The sequence below is a fragment of the Myxine glutinosa genome, chromosome 3, assembly GCF_964187855.1.
Source record: "Myxine glutinosa chromosome 3, kmMyxGlut1.1, whole genome shotgun sequence".
NCBI lineage: Eukaryota > Metazoa > Chordata > Myxini > Myxiniformes > Myxinidae > Myxine > Myxine glutinosa.
In genome coordinates, this window is record NC_136263.1 from 22462632 (window position 1) to 22489659 (window position 27028).

General features: G+C 47.8%; 1 protein-coding gene across 4 annotated transcripts in view; it reads right to left on the bottom strand.

The window, feature by feature from the left end:
* Positions 1-27028, bottom strand: part of LOC137423758 (disintegrin and metalloproteinase domain-containing protein 12) — a 211937-nt gene that overhangs the window by 127553 nt on the left and 57356 nt on the right. For all 4 annotated transcript variants that reach the window (XM_068111240.2, XM_068111239.2, XM_068111238.2 and 1 more), the window contains exons 7-12: positions 19055-19120; positions 18813-18884; positions 15519-15688; positions 11275-11359; positions 8517-8665; positions 7199-7376 (exon numbers count right to left, since the gene is read on the bottom strand). In XM_068111240.2, the coding sequence (XP_067967341.2) occupies positions 7199-7376; positions 8517-8665; positions 11275-11359; positions 15519-15688; positions 18813-18884; positions 19055-19120 (720 nt within the window). The remainder of the gene's footprint in view (positions 1-7198; positions 7377-8516; positions 8666-11274; positions 11360-15518; positions 15689-18812; positions 18885-19054; positions 19121-27028) is intronic.

The following is a 27028-nucleotide window of genomic DNA, read 5'->3' on the forward strand; positions in this document are numbered from 1 at the left end:
GCACCCCTGCTTTACATCTTACTCAGCTTGACACCATGGAAACTGAGGCCTTCAACATCATTGGAATCTCCCGCGATGAAGCCGAGTCCATGGACCCATCACTTTCCCACCGTAGACAGGTCGGTGATCTCTGTGTCTTCTTCCGCCTCCTTTCTGGTCTTGCACCCTCTGCTCTTTCCGTTCTTTGTCTCCCCCAGGTTTTGCAGGGCACACGTAGTCCACCATCAATCCCCTTCTGGTGAAACGGCCTACAGCCAAGATCACTGATCACTTCCACTTATTCATTGCTCTTTTTCTTGCCTGTGGGACCAACTTCCACATCCTCTTCCACTTCATTCTTCCCTCTAAATCTTTAAGACAGCTGTTCACCACCATCTCAAAACTATGATATTTTCTACCCACGACAACCCTACCCATCCCCGACTGGATGGGGGAGGGTTGTCCAACTTTCCAGTTTTTCCTTCCTGAGAGTTTGCTTCAGTACGGTATCCATTTTGTACACCCCATGTGTCTTCCACTAACTCTTTCCTCCCCACTTCCCTTATCTGTCCAAGACTCCCTCTATTTTATCTTTCAACCCTGCTGTTGGTTCCCCCCCCCCCCTCCTCCCTCTACTCTTCCACTTGTTTTGTTGTGTCCTGACTCATTTAGTGTTCCAGCTCTTTAGTCAGGTTCACCATGTTTTTCGTTCAAAAATTTTGGAGATTAGCAAAACTATACATTTTTGTAATATTCAGAGCTGAGGAATCCAAAAATTAATGTTGCCATTTGCGTAGACACCTTTGCGAAAATGACACTCGGGACAGTGATGAAGATCTGTAAAAGCATATTCCTGAACGATATAAACCTAGTAGATCCTGTGTATAGGACTTATAGTTCAATCTGATACTAACAAGGCTGCTTTCTTGCTTTATAAACCCACTAGCAGAAGTACCCGGCATTGCCGGGCGGGGGAAGGGAGGGGAGGAGGAAGGGGGGGGAGGGGAACGGGGGGGGGAGGGGAGGAGAGGGGGGGAGGGGAGAAGAGGGTGGGGAGGGGGGGAGGGGAGAAGAGGGGGGGAGGGGAGAAGAGGGGGGAGGGGAGGGGAGGAGGAGAGGGGAGAAGAGGGGGGGATGGGGAGGGGGAGGGGGAGGAGGAGAGGGGAGAAGAGGGGGAGGGATGGGAGGGGGAGGGGTAGGGGCAGGGGGGGAGGGAAGGGGGGAGTGGAGGGGGAGGGGGAGGGGGGAGTGGAGGGGGGAGTTAAGTCGGAAGTCATTGTCGTCAATTGAATGTCGCATTTATTTTTTATTCCCTGTCAAATGGCATTGGTCCCGCATTCCGAACCCGGAAGTCGGAAGTCATTGTCGTCAAAATTGAAAAATTAACGTTACGAAATACGCTGATGACGTCATAATTTTAAAACCCGAAGGTTTTTTAAACATTTAAGGTGTGCTGTAGTTTCTCTGGGACGTACTGATTCCGAATATGAAGTTGAAAAATTAACGTTCCGAAATACGCTGATGACGTCATAATTTTAAAACGCGACGTTTTTTAAATTTTAAGGTGTGCTGTAGTTGCTCTGAGACGTACTGATTCCGAATATGCCTTTGGTTTTGCTCTGCGATGAGTAGTTCTCGAGTTATAAGAGGACAAACAAACAAACATACTTTTGAAGGAGCGGCGCTCCAACACGAGTCGAAAGAAGTGACGCGACCAAAGACGGAATTCGTCCGAGTTGCTTTATTGAAACAAAACAGCTCAGGTATTCTGACAAAAGCCCGTTTATCGGGCAGCAATATATATACACATTTATGTCGGGAAGTTTGCCCGGCACAAGCTATACCGGGCGTGCCCGGGTGTCAAGGGCGAGCCTTGGAAAGGCGAGTCTGGACCTGCCCGGGCGTGTTTGGCTGCGGCCTGGCAAGTCGAGGCTGGGCGTGCCCGGGCGCTCTGGACGAGCACTGGAAAGGCGAGAGCGGGCATGCCCGGACGCTCTGGGCGAGCCCTGGAAAGGCGATAGCGGGCATGTCCGGACGCTCTGGGCGAGCCCTGGAAAGGCGATAGCGGGCATGCCCGGATGCTCTGGGCGAGCCCTGGAAAGGCGAGAGCGGGCATGCCCGGGAAAGACGAGACCGGGCATGCCCGGGAGGTTCGGGCGTGCCCGGGAACAGTGAGTCCGGGCATGCCCGGGAGAGGCGCGTCTGGCCGTGTTCTGGCCGGTGCAAGGCGATTGTGTGCATCCAGCGGTAACCGCTACACACGCCCCTCCAGAATCGACCTGCACCGGCAGGGTCAATTTAAGGGGGGTCCGGATGACCCGGCCGAAGCGACCCCTGGAGGGTCGTGGGGAGGGGTCCGACGTGGTGGTGGGTGGTCGAGCGGGGGGAACTGTGGACGGGGGGCGGCCTCGCCGCGGAGGAAGGGCCAACCGTGGTGGTCGGTCGACGTCCATGTGCGCCGGTTTGAGGCGGTCCACAGAGATCCGGTCCGACCGGCCGCCAACGTCGACGACAAAGGACTTGTCGCCCCGTCGCAGGACCCGGAAGGGCCCGTCGTACGGCGGCCGGAGTGGCCCCCGGTGCGCGTCATGACGCACAAAGACGTACTCCGCTGTGCGAAGCGCCGGGGGGACGTAGGACTGGGGGCCACCGTGGCGGGACGTTGGCACGGGGGCAAATCGGCGGGCGGCCTCCTGGAGGTCCGAGCGCTGGTGTGCGGCGGACCAGGGACTGGTAGCGTCGGGCACGAACTCGCCCGGGACACGGAGCGGCTGGCCGTAGACGAGCTCGGCGGCGGACGCCCGGAGGTCCTCCTTGGGGGCCGTGCGGAGGCCCAAAAGGACCCACGGCAGCCGGTCGGTCCAACCGTCGTCCTGAAGGCCGGCCATGAGTGCGGCCTTCATGGAGCGGTGAAACCGCTCGCACAACCCGTTGGCTTGGGGGTGGTAGGCTGTGGTGCGGTGCAGCGTGACCCCCAACGAGCGGGCGACCGCGCCCCAAAGTTCGGACGTGAACTGTGGGCCGCGGTCGGACAAGATGTCCGCCGGTGCACCGAAGCACGTGACCCAGGTGGCGATGAACGCCTGCGCCACGTCGGCGGTGGTGGTGGAGGTGAGGGGCATGGCCTCCGGCCACCTGGTGGTCCTGTCCACCATGGTGAGCAGGTGGGTGAACCCCTGCGATGGGGGCAGGGGACCCACCAGGTCCACGTGGACGTGGTCGAAACGCCGTGCAGGCACGGTGAAAGGTGCCAGCGGGGCCTGGGTGTGGCGGTGGACCTTGGCCCGCTGGCAGGCCGTGCAGGCGTTGGCCCAGTCGCGGACGTTCCGTCGAAGGCCGTGCCAGACGAAACGCGCTGACACCAGCTTCTGAGAAGCTTTCCGGCCCGGGTGAGAAAGGCCGTGGATGGAGGCGAAGATGCGGCGCTGCCAGGAAACGGGCACGATGGGGCGAGGCTGGCCCTGGGAGACGTCGCAGAGCAGGACGGTGCCCGCGAAGGGGATGTCGGCCAGGCGTAGGCCCGTGTCCGCCGCCCGGAGGGCCTGCACCGAGGTGTCGGTGGTCTGGTCGGCCGCCATGAGCGCGAAGTCCACGCCGAGGTGGACCGCGTTCGCGCTGGCCCGAGAAAGACAGTCGGCCACAGCGTTGTCTTTGCCGGCGACGTGCCGGATGTCCGTTGTGAATTCCGACACGGCGGAGAGGTGGCGCTGCTGGCGGGCCGACCACGGCTCCGTGACTTTGGCCATTGCGTAGACCAACGGCTTGTGGTCGACGAAAGCCGTGAACGGGCGGCCTCCAGGAGGTGTCGGAAATGGTGAACGGCCAGGAATAGACCGAGCAGCTCGCGGTCGAACGTGCTGTATTTTAACTCGTTCGGCCGGAGCTGCCGGCTGAAAAAAGCGAGTGGCTGCCAAACCCCGTCCACCCATTGTTCATGGACGGCGCCCACCGCGTAGTTGGAGGCGTCCGTAGTGAGGGCGATGGGCGCGTTGAGCACCGGGTGAGCCAGCAGCGTTGCCTCGGCGAGGGCCCGTTTTGCGCTCGCGAAGGCCGCGTCCATGGCCGCGGACCAAACGATGTCATGCTTGGCCGGCTTGCCCGGAGGGCCTCGTAAAGGGGCCGCATGAGCTGAGCAGCGCGGGGCACGAATCGGTGATAAAAATTCACCATGCCGAGGAACTCTTGTAGGGCCTTGATGGAACGGGGACGCGGGAACGTGGTGATGGCCTCGACCTTGGTCGGCAGCGGCACGGCCCCGGTCTTGGTGATGCGGTGGCCCAAAAAGTCAACGGTCGTCGTGCCGAAGTGGCATTTGGCCGGGTTGACAATTAAGCCGTGCTCGCTGAGGCGACCGAACAGTGTTCGGAGGTGGAGGAGGTGCTCGGCGCGGGACGTGCTTGCGACGAGGATGTCGTCCAGATAGATGAAAAGAAATGGCAGGTTGCGCAGCACGCCGTCCATTAAGCGCTGGAACGCCTGGGCCGCGTTCTTGAGGCCAAATGGCATCCTCAAAAATTCGAACAGGCCGAACGGCGTGATGACGGCCATCTTTGGGACGTCGGCCGCCCGGACAGGTACCTGGTGGTATCCCCGTATCAGGTCAATTTTGGAAAATATGACCCGTCCTGCCAAACGGGCGGAAAAGTCCTGGATGTGCGGGATCGGGTACCTGTCGGGGGTGGTAGCGTCGTTGAGGCGGCGGTAGTCGCCACACGGGCGCCATCCGCCCCCCGGCTTTGGCACGATGTGCAGTGGTGAGGCCCACGCGCTATTGGAGCGCCGCACGATGCCGAGGTGCTCCAACGCGTCGAACTCGGCCTTTGCCACGGCGAGCTTGGCCGGGTCGAGGCGGCGGGCCCTGGAGTAGACCGGTGGGCCCGTAGTGGGTATGTGGTGCTCGATCCCATGCCGCACTGCGACGGCCGAAAACGTCGGCCGTGTGAGGGCCGGGAATTCCGCGAGCAGGCGAGCGAACTCGTTCGCCGTCGGGAGGGCGCACGCCAGTTCGGTCGGCGTGGAGCTGCTCATCGTGCACGCCAGGGAGCTGAAGGTCTCGGCGTTGACAAGGCGACGACGTTTGACGTCGACCAGCAGCCTGTGCGCGCAGAGGAAGTCGGCGCCCAGCAAAGCCATGGGGACGCAGGCGGTCACAAAGGTCCACTGAAAGCGCTGGCTGCCGAAGCAGAGGGTGACGTTGCGCGGGCCGAAAGTGCGTATGGCCGAGCCATTAGCAGCGACCAAAGAGGGGCCGCAAATGGCGTCCCGCCTGTCCTGCTCGGAGGCGGGTATGACGCTCAGTTGGGCGCCGGTGTCACAAAGGAAACGCCGCCCGGACGCTTTGTCCCGAATAAAAAGCAAGTTGCCCGAGTGGCCGGCGCTCATGGCTGGGAATGAACGCCGGCCCGGCCGTTTCCCGACTTGCCGAAAGTGCACGGGGGTCGGCACGTCCGAGCCTTGTGTCTGAACCTGGCGTGGTAATAACACCATGCCTGGTCAGGTGGAGGCCCCGGCCGTCGTGTCGGAAGCGGTCGGTGCGGCGTGGCGGCCGCCAGTTTCACCGGCAGTTCGGCCTCCAACCGCGCAGGGCGCTCGGGCGTCGCCTCGGACGGCGGCAGGCTCCAGGTAGCCGCGCCGATGTGTTGGCCCGCCGAGGAGATCTTATCGGCTTCCCTGGCGAGGGCGCGGGGATCGGTGATCGACGTGCCAGCCAGGGCGAGGCGTACCGGGTGAGGCAGCTGGCGAAGGAACAACTCGCGGAACAGAAAATCCGGAGAGTGCTCACCGAGCAACGAGAGCATATAGTCCATGCGCTCGGACGGGCGCGTGTCGCCGAGCTCGGGCAGGTCGAGCAGGCACCGTGCGCGTGCCGCCGGTGAGAGGGCGAAAGTGTCGAGGAGGAGCGTCTTCAGCGCGTCATACTTGTCGGCAGCCAGCGGGTGCTCGAGGAGGCTCAGGGCGCGGGCCGCGGTGGCAGAACCGAGCGCTGCCACGACGTGGTGGAAGTGGGTGTCGTCCGCGGTGATGCCTCGCAGGGCGAACTGGGAGTCCGCCTGGGCGAACCAAACAGCCGCGTGAGCCTCCCAGAAGGTAGGCAGTTTAAGAGTCACTGCCGTCTCCATGTCGGTAGGTCACCAGTGAAGGAGCGGCGCTCCAACGCGAGTCGAAAGAAGTGACGCAACCAAAGACGGAATTCGTCCGAGTTGCTTTATTGAAACAAAACAGCTCAGGTATTCTGACAAAAGCCCGTTTATCGGGCAGCAATATATATACACATTTATGTCGGGAAGTTTGCCCAGCACAAGCTATACCGGGCTGCCCCGGGTGTCAAGGGCGAGCCTTGGAAAGGCGAGTCTGGACCTGCCCGGGCGTGTTTGGCTGCGGCCTGGCAAGTCGAGGCTGGGCGTGCCCGGGCGCTCTGGGCGAGCCCTGGAAAGGCGATAGCGGGCATGCCCGGACGCTCTGGGCGAGCCCTGGAAAGGCGAGAGCGGGCATGCCCGGGAAACATGAGACCGGGCGTGCCCGGGAGGTTCGGGCGTGCCCGAGAACAGTGAGTCCGGGCATGCCCGGGAGAGGCGCGTCTGGCCGTGTTCTGGCCGGTGCAAGGCGATTGTGTGCATCCAGCGGTAACCGCTACACTTTACTGCTTTATATAGATAGATACCTATAACTTCAAAGGACTTGCAATATCATGTATTATGTGATGCAGTTATATCACAAATATAAAGACAATGGTTTTCAATTAACTTTGCTTGTTGCTTTTCTATAATCCTGAGCACTATTTTGAGGTCTTTATTTGATTCCTTGACCCAGAAAACATAGGATTAGCATATTTAATTAAGTTTCTCGGTTGACGAGAAGCCGAGATAGCGCAAAATATGTATTTTATGGCGGCCATTTTGAAAATCCAAAATGGCGGCCATGCAGGTGTCTGTGTAAATGCCAACATTGATTTTCGGATTCTCCATGCTCTGATGATTCCAAAAATGTTCAGGTTTGCTAATCTCCCAAAATTTTGAACGAAATTATATTTGTTAACATAGTGAACCTGACTACTTCCACGAGCCTCGACTCTGCATGCAAAAAAGAAGAAGAAAAGGTGGAAGATAGAAGGGAAAGGAAGGGAAGACATAAAAATATGAACCAAAGTCTTTTACAGTGTTATTTTACAACACAAGGTGAAAAAGGAAAGGAGAATAGGATGGAAAAGGTGTGCTATTACCAGGGGTAGGCCACAGTCACATTCTTCCGTTTCCTCCACGTACAAGTTACCGCACCGTGCTCCACCATACAGGGAACTCGAAGAGGGGACATTGAAAAGACACATTCCTCCGCCACGGCGCAGACTTCTCTCGAGATCATCACGACTGCAACTGCTGAACATCTGCCCCGGTATGAATCTGGAAAAAAATTGCCAACGAGCAAACAATCCTCACACATTGGGCAAAGTCAAATCACGTATATACTGTATTTGAATGGATATGAATGAATGATCGTTTTAAGGTCATTTTTCCCCGCTAGAGCGGGGGTTAGCCTTGCGGGCCCCATGACAATCATGGTTCCCTGTTTGAGGCAATGTTTTTATGGCCGGATGCCCTTCCTGGCGCCAACCCTTGGTCGCCTCTTACGATGCCCAGGGATACGGTGTACCTATTCGAAATCGGGGTACACACCGTGATCCCAGCAAGCTGGTACTCAATTTGCCGACCTTGGAAGGATGACAGGCTGAGTCAACCCCCTTGGCGTTAATTCAGCGATCGACTGGGATTCAAACTCAGGATCCTCGGATCCCAAGCCGGCACCCTAATCGCTAAGCCAGCACCCGAACCGGTAAGCCAACACCCGAACCGCTAAGCCAGCACCCGAACCGCTAAGCCAGCACCCGAACCGCTAAGCCAGCACCCGAACCGCTAAGCCAGCACCCGAACCGCTAAGCCAGCACCCGAACCGCTAAGCCAGCACCCGAACCGCTAAGCCAGCACCCGAACCGCTAAGCCAGCACCCGAACCGCTAAGCCAGCACCCTAACCGCTAAGCCAGCACCCTAACCGCTAAGCCAGCACCCGAACCGCTAAGCCAGCACCCGAACCGCTAAGCCAGCACCCGAACCGCTAAGCCAGCACCCGAACCGCTAAGCCAGATACCCTCCAGATACCCTCCTAAGCCAGATATTTAATTATTTGGCATGGGGCGGTGTACTTTGAATGTATCTGTAGTTGTTTCGTTTTTAATTATTTTGTAATAAATTCTAAAAACATATTTTCACTGTCATTATGGGGTATTTCGTTTAGATCGGTGACAAAAAAATTCAATTTAATCCACTTAAAATTCAGGCTGTAACACAACAAAATGCGAAAAATTCAAGGGGTGTGAATACTTTCTGGAGGCATTGCATTGACACGATAAGCAGTGAAGAAACACAATGTTATCTTCCATTACAGAAATATATTCATCACTTCATGTAAGGATTGCAAAAGATTGTGAATTGATGGCACTAATCGCAGTGGGTGAAGACAAACAGAGCCGTTGCAAGGGCCTCACCCACTAGCTGTCTGCATGATGCATCCACCTTTACTTTGCGCCACGGGACAGTTGCACTTTCGCTTGGGCGTGTCGTGGTTCATCCCAAAGTTGTGGCCAATTTCGTGTGCAATCGTCGATGCAACTGCGAACACACTGTAGGAGTGGTCCTGCCCAACCAGAATCGAGGCATGAGAGAGGGGGAGAGGGAGAGAGAGAGAGCAGAGAGAGACAGAGAGTAAAAGGCCACCCACATCCTGTTTAGCACATCAATGTACATCTTAGAAAAGACAAATTATAAAAAGGTATGCAAGTATGTCCCTAACTCCGATTTTAGATCATTTTCACGGGTTCACAGTACACGGTTTCACGGCTAAATGGAAACTTTCACTGCCCCCCAAAACAAAAACATTAGTGCTGATTGTACAATGTCCAAAGTGAGGAAACCAGCTTCGCTGACTGTGGAATCCATCTCCCCCGAATGTGGGAACCATCTCCCGCCCATCCCACTCCCCCTCTCGATTGTGGAAACCATCTCCCCCAATTGTGGGGAACGTCTTATGTTCTTCTGTCGATTGTGGGAGTCAACTCTCCACCCCCCTCCCTCCCCGATTGTGGGAGTCAACTCTCCACCCCCCCCCCTCCCCGATTGTGGAACCATTTCCCCCTGAATGTGGGAACATTTCGTTTACTTTTTCTCCAATTGCTTTAACCCCCCCCCCCCCCCCTCATCCTCAACCTCAACCCCTAACTTCCCCAAACGCAAAAAAACTCAAGAACTTTCTTTGGAGATCAACTTTTTAAAAGACAGAAAAACCTAAACTAGAATGACACTTTGACGTCACGACGTCGACTGATATGCCTCCACCCACATTATGACATCATTTTAATACTTGTATCAAGTTTCATTTAAATCCATTCAGCTGTTCTCAAGTTATCACATTTTTACCTGACATGACCTCTGACCTTTGACTTATTGACCCCAAAATTTAATCAGTTAATGTTTACATCATTATACGTACCTGTACCAAGTTTTAATTTAAATCCCTTCAGCTGTTCACAAATTCTCACAATTTTACCTGACATGACCTTTGGCCTTTGATCTCGGGACCGCCAAAATCTAACCAGTTCATCTTTTCATCATTATACATACCTGTACCAAGTTTGACTTGGATCGCTTCAGGCGTTCTCAAGTTAGAGACCTATTACAGACTTTGACCTTTGACCTCTTGAGCCCAAAATCTAATCAATTAATCTTTACATCATTGTACATAAGTGTACCAAATTTGGTCAGAATCCCATCACTGGTTCACAAGTTATCGCGGTAGCAGTATTTTTACCTAACATGACCTCTGACCTTTGCCCTTTAACCTCGTGACCCCAAAATATAATCACTTCATCTTTACCTCATTATTCATACCTGTGCCAAGTTTGACTAAGATCCCTTTAGCCGTTCTCAAGTTAGTTATCGCGGTAACGAAAACCTATCACGGACGGACGGACAGACGGACAACCTGAAAACATAATGCGTCCGGCGATTTCGTCGGCGGAGGCATAAAAACCTATTTCTATACATTAGAGACGAATTTAAAGCTAAATAAATGCATGACCTTGTTGAGTATCACGCGTGTCAGGTGTGGAATACCTTGTTGCTTTCTTCATCTTATCACTTGCTCTCCCAATGCCTCCTCCTCCTCCTCATTATCATCATGTCTGGTTATTTGCCCGAATTCTGCCCTGATGGCTTGGATTGGGAAGATGTTGAGAAATGCCCTTTCTCTGATTAAATGTTTTGTTTTTCCTCCAGGATTGCTTGTGCCTTCATAAATGTACTACGAGATAACCCGCGTCCACCACACTGTCGTAAGGGTATTTGTTCCCAATAAAGTGCGGATACTTAGGGAGCTTGCTCGGATTGTCCATTGACAGCATAACAGCTGGGACTCGCAGATATTCTGCACAATGTAAAACATGACTTCAAGTCTTTAACCCTCATCTTCAAGTCCTCAACGAAGTCCACAAGCCCCCTCCCAAACCTCATGTCCTCAATCCCAACACCCATTTCCCAACTCTGTTCCTTCTGTGCCACCTCAAAACCTCAACCCCCCTTTCCCAACTGTACCTCTTATATTGCCCCCCCCCCCCCCCACTGCAACTCTCTGTCCTCCACTTCCCCTTTGTTAGTTCTCCTCAACCCCATTCCCCTCAAAACCGCAAGTCTTCAAGCCCTCTACACACCCCAAGTCCTCAACTCCCCTCTCCAAACTCTCCACCCCCCTTCCCCAATGCTGTTTTCTCCTCCACATTTCTTCAAGTCCTCAACTCCCCCCACCAACCCAAGGTTTGCAAGTCCCCTCCAATCCCCAAGTTCTCAACTCCTAGCCTCAATCCTGCTAACCCCGACCCAAAAAGCCTCAACCCTGCTAACCCTTACCCAAAAAGCCTCAACCCTGCTAACCCCTACCCAAAAAGCCTCAACCCTACTAACCCCTACCCAAAAAGCCTCAACCCTGCTAACCCCTACCAAAAACGCCTCAACCCTGCTAACCCCTACCATGCTAGAAGATATAGATCATGTATGCTCAATGAGCACTTTGTTTTCAGCTCTGTTTCCTCTTATACTATAACTATTTCAGTTTGTAAAACCCAATGGCAAAAAAGTAATAATAACGCAAAATGAAGCACATTGTTTGACATCAATGCAGTTGTTTAATCGCTCAGTTCAAAATAAGAACGTTAAACAGCACGGCGATGGAACGGTGCAAAAAATGGGTCTTACCAGATTGACCCCTCCAGAGTGATCACGAGAGCACATGGTGCCTTGAGTAGCCCTACCCGCGGTGCCTCCTTCGAAAATTCCACCACTAGGATAGACAATGATGTCTGTTAAGAAGCCATGTATTTATTTTGTATGCTTGGTTTGGGTATGGAAAAAGGGGAAGGGGAGTAGTGTTGGCTATATGGAGGAAAGGAAGACAAGGGGAAGGGGAGTATAGGAGAGAAAAAAGAAGGTAGGGGAGTGCGGAGAGACAAGCGAAAGAAGGTTTGGAGGCGAAAGGGTCGAATGGAGAGGGGAAAAAAAACAATTACATCCTGCTAATTACATAATGCTAATTACATCCCCATTACTCACTGTAGTGTATATATTAGGGTAGATCTGAAAACCAGTGCGGAATCACTCACTCATTCACTGACACAGAACACTATTGAATGAACGCTATTGGACAACCCCCAAGGAAAGACATGTTTCTCAATTCTTTTATTTTTTGCGTCTCGGCGACTCCTTTTACCATTTTGCAGATTAAAAATTCAGATTAGATTTAAAATACATTTTTAAAATCTGGTATTTTATTTTAAATGCAAAATGTGTAATCTATATATATAAAACACAGTTTGTGTGTGTGTGTGTGTAATGTTACCGATAGACTCCTAAACGGAGAGGCTCACGTGCTTGATATTTGGCATAGATATGGCCATTGAGCCTGGGAAGAACATGGCCGACCTAAAAAAAAAAAATTCATAATTTGTTTTACCATATTTTTACCTCAGCGCATTTCAGCGAGGAATATTATGCACGTAATCTGACCGGTGGCAGAGCAGCGCGCTGATTCGCTCAGAGCGATCACGTGATGTTCCTTGCCACCATTAACTCAGTTACGCGTTCGCACGTATTTCAGAGCGAAAAGCGATTGCGTTTTTTCACATTTCAGCGAGGAACATTGCCATTCACACCACATAGGTTTTTTTTTCTTTCATCTTTATGAGATCCATATTTTTTATTCATATTTACCTCAGCGCATTTCAGCGAGGAATATTATACATGGAATCTGATCAGGTGGCAGAGCAGCACGCTGATTCGCTCAGAGCGATCACGTGATGCTCCTTGCCGCCATAAACTCACAGTTACGCGTTCGCACGTAATTCACACGTTCAAAACAAACGAGATCTGCGAAGCGAGTTGGTCGAGTCGTGCTAACCAAGATGGCGACACGGCGGCTTCACTTTTCACGGAGTATGAGCATTCTATATATTTTCAATTCAGTGCGCTCGACTCGCTCACGTACTTGATTTGTGGCATAGACATGGCCATTGGGCCTTCACGGTGTAATTTGTGCGAAGGAGGAGGGGGAGGGGGAGGGATTAGCAGCAGAAGCAGAAGCCCCCGTCCTCCGAGCTTCCGAGCGTCAGAGCTTCCGTCCTCCCCTCCCCCTTCCTTCCCCTTCCACCCTACTCCCTCCCCTTCTCCCCTCCCCCTCCCCTTTCCCCCTCCCCCTCCCCCTCCCTTTTTCCCCCTCCCCTTTTCCCCCTCCCCCTCCCTTTTCCCCCCTCCCCTTTCCGCCCTCCCCCTCCCTTTTCCCCCTCCCCCTCCCTTTTCCCCCCTCCCCTTTCCGCCCTCCCCCTCCCTTTTCCCCCTCCCCCTCCCTTTTCCCCCTCCCGCTCCCTTTTCCCCCTCTCCCCTACCCCTTCCCCTCTTCCCCCTCCCCTCCCCCTCTCCCCCCTCCCCCTTCCCGTCCCCCCTCCCCCTCCCCCTCCCCCCTCCCCCTCCCCCTCCCTCCTCCCTTCCCCCCTCTTCTCCCCTCCCCCCCCCTCTTCTCCCCTTCCCCCCTCTTCTCCCCTCTCCCCCGTTCCCCTCCCCTCCCCTTCCCCCTCCCCTTCCCCCTCCCCTCCCCCGCCCGGCAATGCCGGGTACTTCTGCTAGTGCTATATAATTGTTGCGCAAAGCTGCGCGTGGTTACATTAGACAACTTTGTGAAAACAATTGGCATGATAGAGATACAATGACAGCGATATGTTTCGATTTTGATCAAAATAGTAATTTTCGAACTTGATGGTGCAAAATTGGAAGTGGGTTTAGGAATAAAGAAAGTTAAACTGCAGGTCTCACCAAGGGAAGTGAATAAAGCTTAACTGGGAAGCTTTGCTGAAATTACTTGTTTGTGATTGGTTAGAGGTGTAGCGTTGACTGTATATCATAAAAAGTTGAACTTAAAAGTATCATTCATCTTCTTTACTATAATTCACCAAATGTCTGTCTGTCTGTCCGTCCGTCCGTTCCCAGGTACTGCAAAAACGGCTGAACCGATCGCAACGAAATTTTGGGTGGGTAATCCTGGGACCCCCTGGAGTAAAATAGGCTATATTGTTTTTCCAATTTTTTTCAAATTTTCTAATTTTTCCAATTTCCAAATTTTCCAGTTTTTCCAAACACGATGGAATAATATTTACCGATATATCTTTACTATAATTCACCAAATGTCTGTCCGTCTGTCTGTCCATCTGTTCCCAGGTACCGCAAAAACGGCTGAACCGATCACAACGAAATTTTGGGTGGGTAATCCTGGGACCCCCTGGAGTAAAATAGGCTATATTGTTTTTCCAATTTTTTCAAATTTTCTAATTTTTCCAATTTCCAAATTTTCCCGTTTTTCCAAACACGATGGAATAATATTTACCGATATATCTTTACTATAATTCACCAAATGTCTGTCCGTCTGTCTGTCCATCTGTTCCCAGGTACCGCAAAAACGGCTGAACCGATCACAACGAAATTTTCGGTGGGTAATCCTGGGACCCCGTGGAGTAAAATAGGCTATATTGTTTTTCCAATTTTTTCCCTAATTTTCCAGTTTTTACAAACACGATGGAATAATATTTACAGATACGAACAGTGATGTGGCTTTTATTGAAATTCTACAAATACTGTTTAGATTTTGATGATTTGCATGTGACATGATTTAACGAATGTTTATATAAATCGTTTAAAATAAAAAAAGCCCTCAATTTCCGATATTTTGCTTTTTCATTTGGGTCTCCCAATTGAAGCCCCACCCCTAGGCCCGGTACCGTTGCTAGTAATAGAAATAAAGCTTTGCTTGATAACAGAACATGCTACGTGATGGATACAGATTGAGTTTCTATACCACAAGAGAGCTGTTTGTGTTTGTGTCACCATTTTTTCAGAGAGAGCTGAACGGATCTTTGTCAACCGTTCAGAGCTTCATCAGTCAGTGTGGGGGAATGTTTTTGGGCAAAAAAAAAAAAAAAAAAAAAAAACGTTTTTGGGAAATTTTATAAAGTAAAAGTTTCATTTTTTCTTTTTAATGGCTCTATAGTGCCGATGATTTTGTAGCGATGTGATAGGCAATAATAAATGATCCCAACCCCATTCCTTAGTGGGTGTAAGGAAATGGTATTGGTCCCTCGCCCCCAAAAAAAATAATATCAGGGGTACCCGGGCATTACCAGGTATCCCTGCTAGTACTATACAAAACCCAAATGGTAACATTACAAATATTATAATTTACATCTTTTTTCAGATTTACACACAGACACAGACACACACACACACACACACGTTTTAATTACCTTTGTGAGAACAAAGAACCCCATTTTAAACAACACAACGATATGTTCCTTTGCAACTTGAACATGAGAGGGTCGCCATTTTTTGGGGGAAAGTGGAGGTGAGAGGAAGGGAGAGGGGTATGAAATGTGATGAGGCTTCCTGGTACAGGGAATGTCCAATAAAATGACTAGCCCACGGAAAAATTATGTTCGTTTTAATGAAGCTCGTGTGTGTCGTTGGTTGTTATCTCCATTGGTGGGTTTCAGGAGGTGACAACCAACGGCACACACGAGCTTCATTGTGTGTGTGTCTGTGTGTGTGTGTGTGTGTGTGTGTGTGTGTGTGTGTGTGTGTCTGTGTCTGTCTGTCTGTGCGTGTGTGTCTGTGTGTGTGTGTGTGTGTGTCTGTGTGTCTCTGTGTGTGTGTCTCTGTCTGTGTGTGCACGTATGTGTGTGTCTCTGTGTGTGTTTGTGTGTGTGTGTGTGTGTGTCTGTGTCTGTCTGTCTGTGCGTGTGTGTGTGTCTGTGTGTCTCTGTGTGTGTGTCTCTGTCTGTGTGTGCACGTATGTGTGTGTCTCTGTGTGTGTTTGTGTGTGTGTGCACGCATGCACGACATGAGCATCATGGCAATATATTACTCACATACCCACTAGTTCATCATCAAGAAAGGTAACTCACGCCACGAGCTGAGCGTTGTCATGGGCAACTCGACGGAGGAGGTCTGTCCGTCGCCACTCGAGGAAGCGTTTGAGAGTATCACTGGAGCTGTAGTCACGCTGGATGAGGTCTCCATTCGACCACACTTCCACTCCAATCAAAGCCACTCGTACATTGAGAGGCCGGTAGAACTACGGAAGAAGCATAAACAAGGCAATCACGAGACCCGATCAGGCATCCCTTTCACACCCCTCTCCCCCGAATTTAGTTTTTAAAAACAGAAGAGAAAATAATTGAATGCGTGGCACAAGTACCAATGGTAAATGCGTGTAATGGAAGGCCTTGATAATATTTTGTTACAAAGGGTGAAGGAAGCATGAATTTGTGGAATGGCATTGGACAAATTATCTTCTTTTTCCCCTCTCGACAACATTTGGGCTCATGGCAAAGCAAGGGGACGAAGTGATTGTGGGGCAACAGTTGGACATTCCAAGCAAGGAATGAACAAACAAGATAGGGAGAGAGATTGATGGGAGGGAAAGGAACATTACATCCTGTATGCAGGTTAGGATAGGTAGGAGTAATGGTTTGACAGATACAAATCTGAATGTGTGAGAAAAAAAGTTCTACACAAAAATTTAAGATAATTGTATTGCCTCAGCACACCTTGTACCAACCACTAATGCCATTACCTCACTCAAATATTACAGGTTGTTTTTACTCCAACCTACAAAACAACTGTAGTACTGCAGGGGTGAGCAGAGCCAAGAGAGGAAGATTTAGGCTAACCCTAACCCTAACAACTAACCCTAACAACCCTAATAACTAACCCTAACCCTAACAACCAACCCTAACCCTAACCCTAACCCTAACAACTAACCCTGAACCCTAACCCTAACCCTAGCCCTAACCCTAACAACCCTAACAACCCTAACAACTAACCCTAACCCTAACAACTAACCCTAACCCTAACAACCCTAACCCTAACAACCCTAACAACTAACCCTAACCCTAACAACTAACCCTAACCCTAACAACCCTAACAACTAACCCTAACAACCCTAACCCTAACAACTAACCCTAACCCTAACAACTAACCCTAACCCTAACAACCCTAATAACTAACCCTAACCCTAACAACCAACCCTAACCCTAACCCTAACCCTAACAACTAACCCTAACCCTGAACCCTAACCCTAACCCTGAACCCTAACAACTAACCCTAACCCTAACCCTAACAACTAACCCTAACCGGCATTGGACGCTGGATTGTTAGGGTTAGGGTTAGGGTTAGTTGTTAGGGTTAGGGTTAGTTGTTAGGGTTAGGGTTGTTAGGGTTAGTTGTTAGGGTTAGGGTTAGGGCCCGACACGCCAGCCCAAATTTCCAGGAGTTTTCCAAGAGTATTCCAGGCCAAAAAGCTGTTTTCCAGGACTTCAACACATGCTATATGTACAAGTGCCGTTGGATTTCCCCACATCACTTGTACATAAATTTCCAATAAAACTCAAATCGTCTAAGCTACCGTACTGCCTTTTTTGACAAAACAAATCATTATAGATGAACGTTTGGATTGGATTTGGGAAGACAGACAATAAATATAAAATAAACACAACTGAAGTACAACTACCTGTTCTGGAGCCAAAACATTCTGTATTACAGGAGTTGTTGTTGTTGTTGTTCTTGTATAGCCCCGGACAGTTCTCTTGAACAAGCACAGAGACAGCCGATCGATCTCGCAGGAGTGACCCAGAGAGAGAGAGAGAGAGACAAGAGGGAAAAGGCTGGTCCATGGGGACCGATCGCCACTCTGACTGTGACTGCGCTGTCCTGACGAATCCAGCAGTAGAGAAGAATTGGGAATATTTGGTCCGCAACTTGCATTTGTGGGTACAACCATCACGAAGAGGTGTTCCCGGTAGTTGTGTATTACGGGAGTTGGACCACTTGCGATCACATGTGACACTACGCTTTGGTGCCTGGCACCTCTTGCATGACTCCGAGGTGCACTTTCCCCCCACATTCCTAATATTGAATGTCTTCTCACAGATCCTGCATTTGGCCTTGTGAACGGACTCCTTCACGAGCCAATCCCGATAGTCCAAGTGACTCTGCTGCGAGGAATTAGAATAGCAAAGCTTTGACATTCTTCAATTCTTTTCCGTTCCCTTTGCATTCGGCAATGCGCATGGTAATAGTTACTTTCTGATTAATTGGGAGTTACCATAAACATATACATGATTTATGCATGACGCGTGAGAAACCATTTCAACTCGGCTTTGGTGAACCCCTGGAACCACCTTTAGAACCACCTTTGGAGGCCATTTTTCCCCGCAGAGCAGGGGTTGGCCTTTTTCAGGCACCATGGTCCCCTTTTTGAAGCAATGTTTTATGGCCGGATGCCGTTCCTGCCACCAACCCTGTTAGTCGTTCGTGGAGGTGAGCAGTGAGCCAAGATGATGGAAGTTCCACCAGAAGTGGGTTACTGGCAGATTTTGTGTGACCTGAAAAAACCTGGGGGGGATGGGATGGGGGTGAGGTGGGTTGGCGTTGGAGACCAAGTTAGATATGTGGTTTCCCTAAGAAAAATCATGGCTGGTGGTGAGGCCCAAAAGTTTCAGTGTGACTAAATTCTTCAATAACTTTGTTGAGGAAATATATGGAAGGGTTCACCAGATGATCATTTGGGAGAGATATAGAGCATGTGAGATTTGTAAGGATTGAAAGACATATTCCAAGTGTTTGACCAGGTTGTGATTCTATCAAGGTCTAAAGAGAGGGAAGATGATGCTGCCTGCCAATCTGAGGGATGAGGTATGGAGCGGCAGAGATTGGAGTCATCAGCAAAAACATAGAGCGTATTTTCCAGAGTCAGAGAGATTGTTGATGAAGATTAGGAACAGGACTGGGCCCAGAACATTGGCTTGTGACACTCCAGCCTTGACAAGGATTCGAGAGGAGATGAAAGGATTCCGTTGAGAGCAGCACCTTTGGCTACGAGAGTAGAGGAAGTCAGCAAGCCATATGCGGAGTTGGCTTTGGATGCCATCGGCAGAGAATTTGGAGATGAAGGCGGGATGCCAGACTGTATAATATGCCCGAGATGTGTCTAGAGAGTCGGCCCTGATCTCATGTCTGACATTGAAGAAGCAACATATGCAGGGGAGTTCAACTACACTTCAAAATTGCTAGAACATATAAATAGCCCCAAAAATAAAAAATAACCCTAAACTGTCTATGGTATACGTTTGCCTGAACCCCACTTTTGTTTTTGACCTAATTGAGAAAGCATCCTAGAGTAATGATGTGACACATACCAGATCCACCTGATGAGCCAGTTCAATCATCCTGTTCTGAACCTTTTTCACATCCTTGCTTAGAGACTGATACTGTCAGAGGAAAAAAAGAGAAAAAACAAAACCAAGTTTCTGTCACTCACTTCATTATAGGCTACACGAATGATAGAATAGTCATTCTACAGCCTGCCCGAATGACAGATCCAAGGCTGACATAGTTGCATTGTAAGGATATTTTGACTGATGTTAAAATCTCATTATACCTCTCTGTTGTCAGCGACGAGGTAGACCTCCACATACTTCATCTCGGATATCAAATCACGCTTCAGCTGAAGGCAGATAAATATAAAGCAGGTTATTGCGAATCACGTCATTGCTTAAAATGCATCGACATTTTCAATGAGAAGGAAGATGAGAGACTTGGGCGAGTTGATTAATCATGGATAGTCAACTTCATGTGTACTACGTACATGAATTAAAAATAAATAGGGGCGGAGAGAAAGGAAGAAGAAAAAGAAGAGGAGACATAAAAAGCAAAAAAAGAAGAAGTTTCATGAGAAAAATATTTACAAAATAACTTACAGAATGATGCGGATGGTGAATAACTTGCAAATGATGCGGATGGTGAATAACTTGCAAATGATGCGGATGGTGAATAACTTGCAAATGATGCGGATGGTGAATAACTTGCAAATGATGCGGATGGTGAATAACTTGCAAATGATGCGGATGGTGAATAACTTGCAAATGATGCGGATGGTGAATAACTTGCAAATGATGCGAGTGGTGAATAACATAGGAATAATGCGGATGGTGAATAACTTACAAATGATGCGGATGGTGAATAACTTGCAAATGATGCGGATGGTGAATAACGTACACAATGATGCGGATGGTGAATAACGTACACAATGATGCGGATGGTGAATAACGTACACAATGATGCGGATGGTGAATAACGTACACAATGATGTGGATGGTGAATAACGTACACAATGATGCGGATGGTGAATAACTTGCAAATGATATGGCTGGTGAATTACTTGCAAATGATGCGGGTGGTGAATAACTTGCAAATGATGCGGGTGGTGAATAACTTGCAAATGATGCGGATGGTGAATAACTTGTGAATGATGCGGATGGTGAATAACTTGAAAATGATGCGAGTGGTGAATAACATAGGAATAATGCCGATGGTGAATAACTTACAAATGATGCGGATGGTGAATAACATACACAATGATGCGGATGGTGAATAACTTGTGAATGATGCGGATGATGAATAACTTGAAAATGATGCGGATGGTGAATAACTTGAAAATGATGCGGATGGTGAATAACTTGAAAATGATGCGGATGGTGAATAACGTCCACAATGATGCGGATGGTGAATAACTTGTGAATGATGTGGATGGTGAATAACTTGCAAATGATGCGGATGGTGAATAACGTACACAATGATGCGGATGGTGTATAACTTGCAAATGATGTGGATGGTGAATTACTTGCAAATGATGCGGGTGGTGAATAACTTGCAAATGATGCGGATGGTGAATAACTTGCAAATGATGCGGGTGGTGAATAACTTGCAAATGATGCGGATGGTGAATAACTTGCAAATGATGCAGATGGTGAATAACTTGTGAATGATGTGGATGGTGAATAACTTGAAAATGATGCGGATGGTGAATAACATAGGAATAATGCGGATGGTGAATAACTTACAAATGATGCGGATGGTGAATAACTTGCAAATGATGCGGATGGTGAATAACTTACGAATGATGCAGATGGTGAATAACATAGGAATGATGCAGATGGTGAATAACTTGCAAATGATGCAGATGGTGAATGATGCAGATGGTAAATAACTTACGAATGATGTGGATGGTGAATGATGCAGATGGTGAATGATGCAGATGGTGAATGATGCAGATGGTGAATGATGCGGATGATGAATGATGTGGATGGTGAATAACTTGAAAATGATGCGGGTGGTGAATAACTTGCAAATGATGCGGGTGGTGAATAACTTGCAAATGATGCGGATAGTGAATAACTTGCAAATGATGCGGATGGTGAATAACTTGCAAATGGTGCCGATGGTGAATAACTTGCAAATGATGGGGATGGTTAATAACTTGCAAATGATGCGGATGGTGAATAACTTGCAAATGATGCGGATGGTGAATAACTTGCAAATGATGCGGATGGTGAATAACTTGCAAATGATGCGGATGGTGAATAACTTGCAAATGATGCGAGTGGTGAATAACATAGGAATAATGCGGAAGGTGAATAACTTACAAATGATGCGGATGGTGAATAACTTGCAAATGATGCGGATGGTGAATAACGTACACAATGATGCGGATGGTGAATAACGTACACAATGATGCGGATGGTGAATAACGTACACAATGATGCGGATGGTGAATAACGTACACAATGATGCGGATGGTGAATAACTTGCAAATGATATGGCTGGTGAATTACTTGTAAATGATGCGGGTGGTGAATAACTTGCAAATGATGCGGGTGGTGAATAACTTGCAAATAATGCGGATGGTGAATAACTTGTGAATGATGCGGATGGTGAATAACTTGAAAATGATGCGAGTGGTGAATAACATAGGAATAATGCGGATGGTGAATAACATACACAATGATGCGGATGGTGAATAACTTGAAAATGATGCGGATGGTGAATAACTTGAAAATGATGCGGATGGTGAATAACTTGAAAATGATGCGGATGGTGAATAACGTCCACAATGATGCGGATGGTGAATAACTTGTGAATGATGTGGATGGTGAATAACTTGCAAATGATGCGGATGGTGAATAACGTCCACAATGATGCGGATGGTGAATAACTTGCAAATGATGCGGGTGGTGAATAACTTGCAAATGATGCGGATGGTGAATAACTTGCAAATGATGTGGATGGTGAATAACTTGTGAATGATGCTGATGGTGAATAACTTGAAAATGATGCGGATGGTGAATAACATAGGAATAATGCGGATGGTGAATAACTTACAAATGATGCGGATGGTGAATAACTTGCAAATGATGCGGATGGTGAATAACGTACACAATGATGCAGATGGTGAATAACGTGCAAATGATGTGGTTGGTGAATAACTTGCAAATGATATGGCTGGTGAATTACTTGCAAATGATGTGGGTGGTGAATAACTTGCAAATGATGCGGGTGGTGAATAACTTGCAAATGATGCGGATGGTGAATAACTTGTGAATGATGCGGATGGTGAATAACTTGAAAATGATGTGGATGGTGAATAACATAGGAACAATGCGGATGGTGAATAACTTGCAAATGATGCGGTTGGTGAATGATGTGGATGGTGAATAACTTACAAATGATATGAATTGTGAATGATGCGGATGGTGAATGATGCAGATGGTGAATGATGCGGATGGTGAATAACTTACGAATGATGCGGAAGGTAAATGATGCAGATGGTGAATGATGCGGATGGTGAATAACTTACAAATGTTGCAGATGGTGAATAACATAGGAATGATGCGGATGGTGAATAACATAGGAATAATGCGGATGGTGAATAACTTACAAATGATGCGGATGGTGAATAACTTGCAAATGATGCGGATGGTGAATAACATACACAATGATGCGGATGGTGAATAACTTGCAAATGATGTGGATGGTGAATAACTTGCAAATGATATGGCTGGTGAATTACTTGCAAATGATGTGAGTGGTGAATAACTTGCAAATGATGCGGGTGGTGAATAACTTGCAAATGATGCGGATGGTGAATAACTTGTGAATGATGCAGGTGGTGAATAACTTGCAAATGATGCGGATGGTGAATAACTTAGGAATAATGCGGATGGTGAATAACTTGCAAATGATGCGGTTGGTAAATGATGTGGATGGTGAATAACTTACGAATGATATGAATTGTGAATGATGCGGATGGTGAATGATGCAGATGGTGAATGATGCGGATGGTGAATAACTTACGAATGATGGGGAAGGTGAATGATGCAGATGATGAATGATGCGGATGGTGAATAACTTACAAATGTTGCGGATGGTGAATAACGTAGGAATGATGCAGATGGTGAATAACTTGCAAATAATGCAGATGGTGAATGATGCAAATGGTGAATAACTTACAAATGATGTGGATGGTGAATGATGCGGATGGTGAATGATGCAGATGGTGAATGATGCGGATGGTGAATGATGCGGATGGTGAATGATGCGGATGGTGAATAACTTACGAATGATGCAGATGGTGAATAACATAGGAATGATGCAGATGGTGAATAACTTGCAAATGATGCAGATGGTGAATGATGCAGATGGTAAATAACTTACGAATGATGTGGATGGTGAATGATGCGGATGGTGAATGATGCAGATGGTGAATGATGCAGATGGTGAATGATGCGGATGATGAATGATGTGGATGGTGAATAACTTGAAAATGATGTGGATGGTGAATTACTTGCAAATGATGCGGGTGGTGAATCACTTGCAAATGATGCGGGTGGTGAATAACTTGCAAATGATGCGGATAGTGAATAACTTGCAAATGATGCGGATGGTGAATAACTTGCAAATGATGCGGATGGTGAATAACACAGGAATAATGCAGATGGGGAATAACTTACAAATGATGCGGATGGTGAATAACTTGCAAATGATGCGGTTGATGAATGTTGCGGATGGTGAATAACTTACGAATGATATGGATTGTGAATGGTGCGGATGGTGAATGATGCAGATGGTGAATGATGTAGGAATGATGCAGATGGTGAATAACTTGCAAATGTTGCAGATGGTGAATGATGCAAATGGTGAATAACTTACGAATGATGCGGATGGTGAATAACGTAGGAATGATGCAGATGGTGAATAACGTAGGAATGATGCAGATGGTGAATGATGCGGATGGTAAATAACTTATGAATGATGTGGATGGTAAATGATGCGGATGGTGAATGATGCGGATGGTGAATGATGCAGATGGTGAATGATGTGGATGGTGAATAACTTGCAAATGATGTGGATGGTGAATTACTTGCAAATGATGCGGGTGGTGAATAACTTGCAAATGATGCGGATAGTGAATGATGCGGATGGTGAATAACTTGCAAATGATGCGGATGGTGAATAACATAGGAATAATGCAGATGGTGAATAACTTACAAAGGATGCGGATGGTGAATAACTTGCAAATGATGTGGTTGGTGAATGATGCGGATGGTGAATAACTTACGAATGATATGGATTGTGAATGATGCGGATGGTGAATGATGCGGATGGTGAATAACTTACGAATGATGCGGATGGTGAATGATGCAGATGGTGAATGATGCGGATGGTTAATAACTTACAAATGATGCGGATGGTGAATAACGTAGGAATGATGCAGATGGTGAATAATGCAAATGGTGAATAACTTACAAATGATGTGGATGGTGAATGATGCGGATGGTGAATGATGCAGATGGTGAATGATGCGGATGGTGAATAATGCGGATGGTGAATAACTTACGAATGATGCGGATGGTGAATAACGTAGGAATGATGCAGATGATGAATAACTTGCAAATGATGCGGTTGGTGAATGATGCGGATGGTGAATAACTTACGAATGATATGGATTGTGAATGATGCGGATGGTGAATGATGCAGATGGTGAATGATGCGGATGGTGAATAACTTACGAATGATGCGGATGGTGAATGATGCAGATGGTGAATGATGCGGATGGTTAATAACTTACAAATGATGCGGATGGTGAATAACGTAGGAATGATGCAGATGGTGAATAATGCAAATGGTGAATAACTTACAGATGATGTGGATGGTGAATGATGCGGATGGTGAATGATGCAGATGGTGAATGATGCGGATGGCGAATGATGCGGATGGTGAATAATTTACGAATGATGCGGATGGTAAATAACTTACGAATGATGTGGATGGTGAATGATGCGGATGCTGAATGATGCAGATGGTGAATGGGTGAATAACTTACGAATGATGTGGATGGTGAATGAGGCAGATGGTGAATAACTAATGAATGATCTGGATGGTGAATAACTTACGAATGATGCGAATGGTGAATAACTTGAAAATTATGCGGATGGTGAATAACTTGCAAATGATGCGGATGGTGAATAACTTGCAATTGATTCAGATGGTGAATTACTTGCAAATGATGCAGATGGTGAATAACTTGCAAATGATGCGGATGGTGAATAACTTGCAAATGATGCGGATGGTGAATAACTTGCAAATGATGCGGATGGTGAATATCTTGCAAATTATGCGGATGGTGAATAACTTGCAAATGATGCGGATGGTGAATAACTTGCAAATGATGTGGACGGTGAATAACTTGCAAATGATGCGGATGGTGAATAATGTACGAATGATGCTGAGAGAAAAACATCTTCAAAATAACTTGCACAATGATGCAGAAAAGCAGATTTCAAGAGAAAGTCTTTGTTGCAATGGTAGCACTTGATAAACATTTTCTTGTTTACACCGGCTCTTTATGGTTCATATCAATTGCCCTCTAAGTCACAGATTTAAGCAAATTTGTTGATAAACTTAAATTGCAGGAAAGTTGTTTAGATAGAAATGTGTAGCAAATAGGAAGTTGACAGACATCCAAATTAGCTTTGCCAACACCCCCAAAGTCTACAATCTCCCTCGTATTACTCACATCATGCACTCTGGCCAAAAATGCCTGTTGTGAGTTATTGCCTTAAACCAGTTTCTTAACGATGTTACTAAAGTTCAAAGCACAATTATAAATTCTCATCATAAATGTGCGAGATTCTCGACAACCCTTAAACGTCTTCTTCGTCTTTAATAGCCACAATTATTCCCACATTCTTGTAGGTGTTGGCCGGGGGAGGCTCCGCCCAATAACCCTTAAACGCTGTAGGAAAATCAAATAAATGAAGCTTTACGATCCCAATGCTCTAATGTAATTGAAAATAAATTATTATAATCAAATACACAGTAATTAAAGTAAATGACAACAACACAATCATTGACTTCAACTCGAAAGACATCATTCATAGCAAATGTTCTAGGGCTGTTAAGAAGATTTAACACAGAGTTAAACAGACCATGAAAAACCAGAAAAACCATTGTTCCAATTTTATTGTTTATTAATATTGTGATGGATTTTGGAAAGCCCTCGGGTGTCACATACCAAATCACACAAAACAATGGAGTAGTTATACCATAGTATTTTGCATAGATGAAGCTGGAAGTCCAAAGTTTAATCTGAGGGGAAATATGTGTTGTGTTTGTAGCGAGGCTTGCTCATTGTCTCTTTCTAAAATTTCAATATTTCTAAACTTTTCACAAACTCAAACCACAAACAAAATTCAACCTTCATCCACACAACAAGACCCTACAAACCAACAACCTCACACAGAGTAACCTGCATTCACCACCGGCACAGACAGCATAAACAGGGCCTTCGAGTGGATACATGGAGGAAGTCAGTGAGACAGCCATGGGTGCCCCGAATGAGCGCCGCCATCGATGGGGCAAAACCATCGAGTTCTGTACTAGCCAATAGGTGCCACTGGATTTCAGAAGGGCGGACTTATGAGGCGACAGGCGGCAAGCCTATAAAGTGCCATGACAAACATGCAAAAGGTGTGTGTGCCATGCCTGGGAGCCATACGATGTAGTTTGCAGTTAGGGACAGGGATTGGAGCTTGCAGTTGGGAACAGAGATTGGAGCTTGGAGTCGGGAGCAGAGTAGGAGCTTTGAGTGGAGTGGTCCAATGGAGAGGTGGGGAGATTGCTGAGGAATGTGCTCATGGGCATGGACACCACGCACCTTCTGACATTCTCCTAAGCTGTATCTTGCTCACTCCATCTAAAACTCCAGAGCAATGGCAGAGTTCACCAACGGTCCTTTTCAGCACCCCCATCATACTTCCGCACCTCACACTCTTGTATCTCCACATGAACCCATCTCACTGACTCCCTCTGAACTCCAGAGAATCAACGGAGTCGCCAACGGCCCTTTTCAGCACCTACATCACACTTTTGCACCCTACATGCCACACCTCACACGCTGCACCTCTTCACACACCCACATCATCCACCCAGTTCGGTACCACATGAGCCAGCTGGCTCACATTCGGGTAAGGGCGGGATCGCACCCATACTTACTATTCAAATATCTGTCTGTCAA